General features: G+C 41.3%; 1 protein-coding gene across 1 annotated transcript; it reads right to left on the bottom strand.

Moving 5' to 3' along the window:
* Positions 1 to 2761: 2761 nt before the first annotated feature.
* Positions 2762 to 10512, bottom strand: ZBTB20 (zinc finger and BTB domain containing 20). Its single transcript, XM_082498844.1, has 2 exons — positions 8910 to 10512; positions 2762 to 4260 (listed from the first exon to the last, which is right to left on the bottom strand). The coding sequence occupies exons 1-2, from the start codon at positions 10495 to 10497 to the stop codon at positions 3842 to 3844; spliced, it is 2007 nt and encodes a 668-aa protein (XP_082354970.1). The 5' UTR covers positions 10498 to 10512; the 3' UTR covers positions 2762 to 3841.
* Positions 10513 to 11481: the final 969 nt, after the last annotated feature.

The raw sequence follows: 11481 nt of genomic DNA, 5'->3' as shown, positions 1-11481 counted from the left end.
TTCAACAGACGGGAGGAAGCATTATTAAAAAAAAATTAACATTTTAAAAGATGAAGGGGTCAATGTTTGAGCTCCTAAGTTCACAGAAGGGCACTTAAATAAGTGACCTGATGAGCACTTTCAGCTACATTTGCAGTCATGCTGCGAGTTGTTCCACATTTTACAAAATCAAGTCACTAATTTTTGAGCCTGGAAGTTCAAGAAAATCAGTTTATATTTCAAGCAGCCATTTGTGAAGACCTTGGCCTAAACTCTTTGACAAGTGATTTAGAATTCAATCTAGTATGTCTTAGCTTTACTTTAGGAATTTTGTTTGGTTTTTAAATAAAATTAAAAAAAACCTTAATTCATTCACAACTGATCTTTAATTCACTTCAAATTTATTAGGCCCCATAATAAATTTGCATTTCAAAGATGATGCTTCTTTGATTTAGGGAAGGTTGAAAACCGAAGAATTAAAATTTAGGTAAGATTTTTCTCTCTAAACGCCATAGTATTCAGATTTTGGTAGTTGTAAACCCTGATTCTTATTTCCTGTGTACTGGCACATCTCTTCTGGTATCAGAACCATATTCCAGAATATGCTGCATCTTGACTATAGTTCACCAGATTTAACAATGGCAAATTAAACAGCTTTCCCCAGACCTCAGATGACAAATGAGCAGCTACAGATTTTTAAGTTGGGTAAAATTCTTCATTAATTCCTCATATGGGAGAACACCAAACTCTTTGATACTAAACATCTCAGAAAAAACTCCTTTCCTCAGAGAAAGGCCTTCAATCCTTTTATATAGGTTCACCTTCCCCATTTTCTTCCACACCCTGATCTCTCGAACCTTTATTTTCTGTACAGATTTAGTGTGTCTTTGCACGGCAAGTATTAGTTCTCCCTCTCTGTGTCTTAGGTTTTGTCTTTTCACTTGTTTACAGCCCAGCATTGCTTTTACCAGTGTGGTTATGAGAACAATTATTTGTTAACTAACTTGTGCTCCCTCTCCAGCCCCCTTGAACTACCCAAACAAATTGGTAACAAAAAAAAAGACTTTACCATGTAAGAGGCTCATTTGCTCTGGCACTGCCGCAAAGTCTTTTTTTGCTGCCTATTGCAGCTGAGAATCAGGGCTTCAGTGTTTAGGATTTGCTAAACAATACCTTGCAGGGTACACAAAAATTCTGAGACCGAACCACCTGTCAGTTTTTTTCCCCAAAATAAATTAGTAATAGAACAGGCGTAGAACACAGCAATGAGATTACCTGTGCCGAATCACAGACATCTGATACAGAAGCCGCAGGTGTAAAGAACACGCAAAACTGTATGTGGAGATCTATCAAGTCAATAATTAGAAAGTTGTCCAGCATAAAAGTGTCTCATGTGAAATGCTCAGTGTTCACAAGCAAAGTTTTGTAAACTTAAGAAAGCTTAATTTAAATATAGCCACGAGTAAAAGCTAAACTAGCAATTTTTCTTTTTTTTTCTTTTTGCATATTTTTGTTAGGTGCTTCTTCTCTGCCTAAAATATAAAGTCCAGAGTGCAGCTGGTGAAAATCCTAGCTATGGATTTCAAGCAAGACAAAGATAGTGTCAGACACTGATCCAACTGAACTAAGGACCCATGTACTTTGGGAGTTGGCTTTGGGGGAAAAATTCTCACGCAGATACACAGAACACGACTAGGGAGAACACCAGCCCAAACACAATAAAACAAAATACAAAACACCAACATATATATGCAGATCAGGAATCAATCTTTCACACTGATCCTACATTCCTTGCATAGCTTTGCATATGCAGAGAACGCGGGATGTGGCCCTTCAGTTAGATGTTTTTGCAAATGACGAAGGGAACATTATTTGCAACGGTAACATTTTAAGTTATTTTGGCATCAGCACAAATTACCAGGGGCAGGATCAGATTCCCACACAAATATGGAAGCTCTCTAGCGAGCAAGGCAGGGATGAGAGAACAATACAGCAGATTAATTCTTGTCCAGTGACCAAAAAGAAGGGAAAACCTAGTTATTACACACTTCCAAAACTTTAATTACTTTTTCAAATAAGGAGAAAGAAAAGACTACAGGTTCTATCATCCCCCAAACCAGGGGAAGATTGCTAGAAAAATCTTTCTCAAAAGGAACTGCCCTTCAGCAGAAATAAATTCTGAGATGGAACCAAAAAAAGAACAACAGAACCTTGGTAAGAGCCAAAAAGAGAACCACGTAATTCAAAAACAAAGTCGCAGTTCAAATGACACTGCAGGATGCACAAACTCTAGTAGATAATCTCACAGATGACTTCACAGAGCCCCTCATCGACCCAGGTAATTCTTGATTCCATTAGAAAAGAGAGAGAGAGAGAATAATACTAGAAAAGAAAATTAAGAAACATCCTTCCTCTTTTTTAAAATAAAAATCAAGATCATCTCCCCTCCCCCCCTCTATCTGGAAGCAGGTTAGCTAACCTTAACAGTCTCAATTTAAAATAAAATATATATTTATATATATATTCATATATATAATAAAAGAGAAGATATTAGTGGCAGTGTACGCAAAACAAAAAAGAAAACAAAGAAAAATTACTTTTAACAATCTCACTTTTTTTGTTTTTTTTACACAAATACTGTTGTAAATATATTAAAAAAATCAGCATTCTATCTGGTAAACATCACTTTTGCCCCTCTATAAAATTTTGAATTAAAAAAGTCCCAAGAACTCTTTTTTTCTTTAATTATTATTCCCCTCCCCACCCACCCTCTATTCCTCTTTCTTCCACAAGAATAAATCCTGACGCAACTTTTTTTTTTTTTTTGCAAAGATTGTGGGAACTAACCCTTCTCTTGTACCTAGATCCATAGGTTGCAACCTCTGATATCTTTGATTTTCCTCTGTGTTTCTCTTTGCCTTCTGTGAAAGTCCCTCTTGATTGTGCTGAGGCCCTGGGCTCAGCGAAGACACTGAATAAATTACAAAAAAGCCACCGTTGCTCGTTGTCTGAATCTTCTTGGTTTCTGCTGTAAGGTGGTGGTGGTATGGGAAAAGCAGCGGGGAGGGTGCGCCAGAGAGCGTGGGATGGAGCAGAATCCAGGTGAGGAACCTCTGATTCTTTTTCCTCACCCTGCAGGGACTCCACACTATCCAAGCCACCCACACTGCCTTGCACTCCCCTCAGCCCTTTCGTGTTTGTGGATGCGTGCGTGTGTGTGAAAGCAGACACGTGGTGGAAACCAGCAGGGCCTTGTTTCCTCTGGTTGCTGCTCAACCAGAAGCAAAATATTCCACAGTTCTAATTGGATACTGTGAAGTCCAAAAGCCGTCAGCATTGTGAACTATGTCCATTGAAACACTGCGAGCGGTGTACTTATAACGACAGTAGGCCTTGTAGATTTGTAATATATTTTGTTTTGTTTCTTTTTTTTGTAGTGCTCTTCACAAGTGAGAAAAAAGAAATTGGTTGTTTTTTTTTTTATTTTTTCTGTCTGTTTTTTGATTTTTTTTGTGGTTTTTTTTTGTTGTTTGTTTTTTTGTAGTAAAGAAGGGTTGTATTTAGAGGCCAGTAGCTAGAGATCCAACCAGTGGAGCTCATGAAGCACTACCTGGCCTTAAGGCCACCATCCAAGGGAGGTTGGGAAAATTATTATTCACCCAGCCTCCGGAAATGTAATGTACCAGCAGGCAAAAAACAGTTCTTCATGTAGTACAAAAACAACAAAATGAAACGAACCCAAAAAAAGGAGGAAAATAAAGGTAAAAATGAAACAAAAATCATTTCTTAAATTCTAGTGCCATAGCTTTTTTTGTTGTTTCTATTTTTTTGTTCATAACAAAGAGAGAGAGAGAGATTCTACTTATCCGTCTGACACATGCATCCTCATGTGGTCGTTGAAATGCTCGATTTGGTCAAACTTAGCTGGACAGACAGAGCAGACGTACGTGGTCCCCTCCGTGCAGGCCACCACCCCGGCAGGGACAGCCCTTGCGCCAGTGCCGGTGGCTCCAGGTGTGCCATTGGTGGCACTGTGCAGAGCCACATGCCTCTCCAGCAGGGTCTTGTGGGAGAACTTCTTCTTGCAGATGTAGCACTCGTAGGACTTCTCCCCACGGTGGAGGCGCATGTGCACATTAAGGGAGCTCTTCTGGGTGAAGCGCTTGTTGCAGATACTGCACTGGTATGCCCTCACGCCAGTGTGCGTCACCATGTGTTTGATTAGGTAATCCTTTAAAGAGAAGGAGCGCCAACAGATGCTGCATTGGTGGGGTTTCTCACCTGCCCATTACCAACGAGAGAGAGAGAGAGAGAGAAAGAAAAACAGACAAAAAAAAGATAATAAAATTAAACCAGCTCGGTACGATTCTTTGCAATAAACTAGTGGTAAGTCTCACGGGGGTCTTTGGAGAGGTGCTCTGGCTAAGAAAGAGTGATTCTGTTAATAAGCATGTCTTGATACACAATATTTTTTGCAACCAGGGGTTTCAAAACTCTTTACAAAGGGGGCTACAGGTATTCCCAATCCACATACAGTAAAAAGAAGCTCAGGTGATTTCTTCAAGTTCACATAGTAGGTACTGACAAAGACAGGACTAGAGTTAAGAGGTCCTGGTGTCTACCCCCAGCTTCAATGGCACAGCCTCTCCTGGCTATGCTCCTGCCTTGCTCCATGTGCTCATTTCTAGACAGGTTTTAGTTAAGTTAATTTACCTTTCAGTGGCTCCATCTCCCTACCTATATGCAATGAAAGCATGGAGAAAGCTAGTAATTACTAGATAGCTGACCTGTAACACACTCGTTTTTGTCAAATTGCTTTAAATTTCTCATTAGAGAAATGCTAAAGATTGCCAAAGGAATCCAACACCTTATAAGAGGTTCACATTTGTTGCCCCTTTTTCTGGTCAAATCTCATAGCCGAAGCATAGATAACGGTAACTGAAAAGGGGACCTCAGTACATACAATTGCCTAGACCAGACAGTACCGTGCAAAGGGCAACATAACAGTTAAACCTACAGTGTAAGAGACATTACATTTAAATGATTTGACTGCCAATTAAATAAAACACCTTATCAGGTAAACCAGAGATAAAATACTTATGTCATCTACCACATTGCCAGGGCTGTTGTAAAACTGACTCTGGCAACTTGTATAAGTGAACTCTGATCATATCCAGACAAACCAGTGACTACAAGGTTGAACTGAAAAAACTATTTAGCTGAGCACATATGATTGGTTTGTCCAGACTACTCTTAATTCCTCCTTATCCTCAGAGTTCTTCTGGGAGACAACGTCACGGCCTCATGTTTCGTGATATGTTGCTGTATTGATAATGTAGACAATACCCAACACCCTGTCTGCCCCATCAAAAGCTGCTTTTTAATTTGTTTTCTGAATCACTTGTGGTATATTTCAGGTGCAGTAATTCACTGTCCCCAAAGCTGTCAGGGAGAGAGAGGTGGTACCATAGCTCTGTAACAATCAAAATGATCTTCTGTTTCACTCACTGAAAAATGATTTTCCATTGGTCATTCCACAATTTCCCCTCTAGCAGAGATCCTTTTTTTTTTTTTCGCGGTCATCCTGCTTCCTCCTTTTTACAATCTGTCTGGCACAGTTTTAAATCCTGAAGAGGCAATCTTCAGGGACCATCACACGTCTGTGTAATATATCATTTACTCTTTGTACAGTGAGATTACAATACACTACTTATATTCAAATTTAAGAGGAGATAATTAATAAGGATTGGATAGGAAGGACCTACTTCCTCTCCCCTGAATCTCTGTTTCTTTTTATTTCAGTTTGCACATATGATGGCGACATCTGTGAATGAAATCCACATGCTGCTTTTCCTTGCACCAATGATGAGTTTGTCCCTACTTGGTGAAAAGCACTTGTTCAAAACACATTAAGTCCTTACTTTCCTGCTGGCTTTGCCAAACATAGCAGTGTGTTGAGTGTAGACAGGCCAATATCCTTGACACGTGTTATGTGGAAAATGATAGTGTGTCAGTTATAATAAAGTCTGATTAACTTACAAGAGATTGATTATATTTACAATGCTCATTTTTGCCTTAGGCAATATATGTCCCAGAGTTTGTAATAAGTTGGTCTCCTCTGCTCTAGACCCTGTTAAGACTATGCTATAAAAACACCCTGATTTTTGTCTGCACATGTTTCTAAGATACACCGGGTTCTGGTTTTCTAATGTTAGCTTCAAAACCTTCCTGGGATTTCATCTCTCCTAAGAATCTCAAAACTTTTTTAGGTTTTCTATTTTGTATGCAAATTTATGTCCTTCCTAAGTGAGCACTGTAGATTCTTTATTCCCACGATTCCTCATCTTGAAGTAGGAGAAAACTTTGCTCAGTGAATTAAATGTGCACATTCCTCCTTTTGGTTCTTTATTTCATATTTGGCTGGTTTTAGACAGCAATGTGGAACAGTTATCAAATATTAATCACAGTGTGAAATGTAGGAGAAGGCAATGATGGCTTATAAGGTGCATGTATTCTAGTACTGTATTTCCACAACATTGCATGTCTTGGAGAACAATACTGTGGGATATATTAAAGCCAGTATGCAGGGAACACGGAAAAATATCCAGCACTAGGATGCTTGTGTCCATGTGAAAGAAGAAAGGGAAGTAGATTGCCGTTGCATGGAAAGCTACAGCAGAGTGTAGTTTTTGGAAGCATAAAAACATACAGAGATCGGGAGGCCTTTATGTTGCTGAATTCTGGTTTATGATTAGACTCCTCCATGGCTTCTCTTGTGAGCCCTCCAAACAGCAAGACTAATTCAAACATTTGCATATCCCAAATAGTTCCCTTTTCCCATGGATGCCTTCCAGAGACACTTTGCCTGGCTTCTTTTAACGGGGCTGAGGAAAGTCATCCTGGCAGTGGGAACAGCTGTCTCTTCTCAGTTTTCATAATGATCCTGTCCAGCACTAGACAAGGTAGCAGACATGCTTTCTCTGAGGCTGTTCGTATAAAGGCTATTTTCAGAAGAGTTTTCTGAAGCCCTGTGCTCTGTTGGTTAAGGTGCAATTATTCTCCCAGACACCCTAGAAGCCAGTTTGTTCCTAAATGAACTTTGAAATCATTTATCTACTCAAATCTCCTCGTGACCACAGTTCATTGTTTTAGGCACTCTCAGACCCACACAAATAAAATAATAATTCATGATTAGAGATGCCTATCAATTTCCTTGGTTGACTTTATGAGTAGTAGCCAGGAATATTTTAGGTCAAGTCTTCCAATATTATTCTTTATCTGATTCCAAATTGTGGGATACATGGACAGTATCTTCTTGCTTTGAAGTCTCATAACGACAAAGCTAAAAAGGCAGTTCTGGCTCAGGAGTAAATATTGTTAACTACATCATATCAAAAGACCATATACTAAAGCAGTTGCCCTTTTAAACAAATGTAGTGTAGAGTTGGGGATGGGGAAATAAAGCACCTAATCTCAGTGAAGTTATTTGTGAAAAAGCCTTTCTAGCTTTTAGAACAAGGATGCAGGCAGATATACTTGACTGTGTTTTGAAGGGGATATTTTTTCTGAATAACACAGCACTATCTACATAGTATTTTAGCTACTCATCCACAACAGAAAGATGGAGAACATAAACAGACACAAAGGGTAATCTTGAGATTTAGGATTCTTGATCCTTGCAATCATACATTTTTTACAAGTCCTGAGAAGTTGATCTTTTTGTATATGTCCATGTACATGTCTGTCTTAGATGTCTAGAGGAATTTTTCATTTAAGTGATACTTATAGATAAATAGAAGTTAAAAGTTTACATATGCACATGGAAGTGAAATCTGTTGGATACAATGGGGAGGCATGACTTACATTCCTCCCATACCTTGGGAAATTTCTTCAGGTTTTACTCCCTGTATCACAAACCCAGCATTTATTTTAAGCTCTGATGTTAACAAAACCATTGCTTGGTGAGAGAAATATTTACTCTTTCTCTAAAGTAGAATTTCTCTCCAAAGTCAGAATGAGCCAAGGGCTAAAGCAAGCAAAATTTAGTCCTGAACCCAGGATAGCTTCTCCATGTAAGATACAGTATCTTCTTGCTTTGAAGTCTCATAACAACAAAGCTAGAAAAGGCAGTTCTGGCTCAGGAGTAAATATTGTTAACTATGTCATATCAAAAGACCATATACTAAAGCAGTTGCCCTTTTAAACAAAAAGGGTGCTGATGTGGTATTCTACATATATTATTTTAAATTTTTCTCATTTAGCCCTATGTTTCTGTACTCACAGCTAGTTAAACATTTGACTTGCCAAGAGATGGGGGATTACACCAGTTGGCTTTAGTGAAGTACAGAAAAACTTCCTGAAAGAACTCCAAATTTACTTTCTTATAGGAATATGTGAGATTTAGAAAATATGTGGCAGTGTGTCTAACACCCAGGCCTGGACCTACTGCTGCAACTCCACCAGGAATGTACTTGCCCTAAACTCATGCCAATCGTCATCACTTGAGCTTAAACTTACATGTACCTGCAAAACTTACAAGGTGATGCCCTTTCTTAGTAGATACAGTTTTTCTTTAGTATGTCATTACAGTTTCCTCACGCCACTTCAACATAATGTTGCCTGGTCAGCTTGCAGGGGACAACAAATGCCTACCATTTCCTTGGATGGGTGCAGGACACATTTTACTCCGAGTAAAATGAGCTTGTTTCTGCACCATGCACACTTAGGCCCCTATAAGGGACCTATAAGTTTCTGTAGGGGCTCAACTTCAATACAGTAAGCTCGGAAAGTGTTCAGTGATACCAGCTCCCCAGATAACCTCTCCCTGCTGTTTATGCTGGGGGCTGGCAGGTTGGGAAACAGAATCTAAGTCCATGTTTGTAAAGTATTTTCTCTGGCTTTGTGTATAAACCATAGGGACATACTCTTACCTGTGTGTACAAACATGTGCTTGACGTAGTTCTGTTTGGCGGTGAAAGTCTTGTTACAGAGAGTGCACTCATAAGGCTTTTTTTCGCCTTGCCCACCCGCTGTGCTGTGGCCCGCAGATGGGGCCAAGGGCTGTGGGGCTGGCAGCTGGGCAGTAAAGGTTGACAGGCCAGGCTGGGACACTGTCACAAACTGTGTCTGTTGGCCAGCTAAAGGCTGGGGCAGGCTGAAGAGAAAAGGCTTAGGGCCACTGCCAGCGGACTGTGTGGTGAAAAGGGCAGGCAGGTAGGTGTTGCCAGCTGTGCCAATGACCTGAGTGTTGCTGGTCAGAGTCAGTGGCATCCTCAGATTGCTGGTGAGGGTTTCTGTCTGGCGTAAGTAGATCTGTGTGGTTGGCAATGGCTGGGCAACAGTTGTGTTGACAGAAGGCTGCAAAGCCCCCTTTTCGGTGCTGTTATTGACTGTGAGCACTTTGCTGTCCATTTCAACGTCATTGCTTCTCTCTGGCGAGGAAGAGTTGGCATCTACATGCTGCTGCTGCTGCTGTGGCTGAGTGCCATCAGCAGGGACATCATTTTGATCTGCTTGAGAAGGCTCTTGCTGCCCATCCCGGCCCAGACCAGCCATAAACTGCTGCTCCATGGAATCAGGCTCAGTGCCAATGGAGGAACTGACTCCTGAATCAAAACTCTCCCCTTTGGGCTCACTCTCAGTGCCTTCTGCTTGGTCAGTGTCCTCGGTGCATTCCTCAGACTCATTGCGCTCAAGGATCTGCACCCTCTGTTGGCCATAGTAGTCATAGTCATCCTCCATCTCCTGCTTAATGTGGATATTGCCCATCAGGGTTTGAATTCGGACAGGGCGTGGTTGCTTGCGGCAGTGTGTGGTCTCTGGAGTGGTGGAGAGGTACCGCTCCATCTGTTGCGACCGTTCGTGGATCCGGGTAATCCAGCTGGGGTCTTCCATGTGATGGTCCCTGGGAAGCCCCAGGGCTGTTTCATGGTGACTGACAACAGCGCCACTGTAAAAGGAGCGCTCCCCACTGCCATTTTGCATGGAACAGGCATAGAGGGCCGAATAGATCCTGTCCACACTGTGCTGTGAATGGCTCTGCAGGTAGCCAGACTCTGTGTCGGTGCTCTGCCCCGAGGTGCCCGATTCGGGTGTTCCCCTGGGTGTCTCCTGGCCAGAATCCTGAATCACTGGGTAGACCTCCCCGACATTTTGCGAGACAATCCTTGTGCACTCATCAATCACAGTCTTGATCTGCAGGATGCTGGCAGCTGTGAGGATTTGGAGGGCCTCCGACTGTGAGACCCGCAGCACCCCGCTGTACATAAAGTCAATGAGCTTTTGCACAGACTGGACTGAAACCACTGAGGGGATCTCGATGTCGCTGTAGCCCAGCAGCAACTTGTCCTGGAAGAAGGGGCTGCCAGCCGCCAGCACACAACGGTGGGCGCGTAGCATGCTCCCGTGGATGCGGACCGTCACGTCACAGAAGTGGCCACGGTTGCGCTGCTCGTTGAGGGTCTCGAGCACAGAATTGCTGAAGTTGTGAAGGTTGATGCTATGAATGCGCTCTGTCATCCCCTTGCAACTGATGTTACCTGTAGCAAAGCAGGCAACAAAAAAAACAACAGCAGATTGAGTCTTGTCCTCTGCAGAGCCACAGTCAGGGCACTGGCAAAGGTGACTGCCCAGTGCGTAAACAAAACAGATTATACTGTAAAAATTACATACAAAGACAGCAATAAGAAGTCAGCATCTCTGTAAGGCTAGAAGTAAACTTTGCTGCTCATTTGCAGAAGCTCAAGTTTTGAATTTTTGGACAAAAGCAGACAAAGACAGGTGTAGCTGGGCCTACATTCCAACTACATTCCTGGGCCTTGGACTTCCTATCAGTTTATCTGGCTCTAAAAAGCCTAGAGCCAGCCAATTGTAAACACTGAGCAAATGGATTAAAGCTGGATTTTGGGCTGTTCAGATGTGGTCCCATGTCAGAAAAGATCAGATTCTTACTTTAATGACCCTTTACACCAAGTTGTTAATACAAAGAGTCTATACAAAAATGTGATTTCTATCTAGATTGGTATTTTAAGGAATTTGGATCCTGTGTTTTACAGTACAGTTACTTGCATCAAAAAAACTGGCAGTCACTTTGTAAAAGCCAAATCTGGTTCAAGATTTAGGCTGTAAATGTTCCTAAAATCCCACGCACAGTTTTGTCTGGGGTTGTGGTTTAGAACATTTGCTACCCAATAGTGACAAACAGTCCTCTGTAAGAACCCAAAGCACAAAGTTAACATGAGCTGTCCCCTTCATTTTTAGCATATCCCAAGCTCTGACTGGCACCAGAATGCCATCATATAAAAACAAATGTTCTCCTGCTGTTATTTACTTGACAGAAACTGGAAAATTACAGACATTTACTCTAAGGAAGACTTTGTCTTAGTTTGGCTGAATAATCAAAATAAAGAACAGTTTAGAAACGCACCTAACCAATTCGGTTACAGAGCCAACGTATCCTTTAAAATGAACTTCTACAAGTGACTAAAAAGTAACTTCTTAATC

This window comes from Vanellus vanellus (genome assembly GCF_965231255.1).
Source record: "Vanellus vanellus genome assembly, chromosome: 1".
NCBI classification, from domain to species: Eukaryota; Metazoa; Chordata; class Aves; order Charadriiformes; family Charadriidae; genus Vanellus; species Vanellus vanellus.
The sequence above is the reverse complement of the archived record's forward strand: the minus strand, read 5'-3'. Positions and strand labels throughout refer to the sequence as shown.

What these genes read in the sequence shown, in the direction of transcription:
- ZBTB20 (XM_082498844.1), bottom strand. Translation starts at nt 10,497, where the DNA reads ATGACAGAGCGCATTCATAGCATCAACCTTCACAACTTCAGCAATTCT. An exon ending in GCACATGTTTGTACACACAG is followed by an intron (nt 4,261 to 8,909) that starts GTAAGAGTATGT and finishes GGTAATGGGCAG; the next exon opens with GTGAGAAACCCCACCAATGC.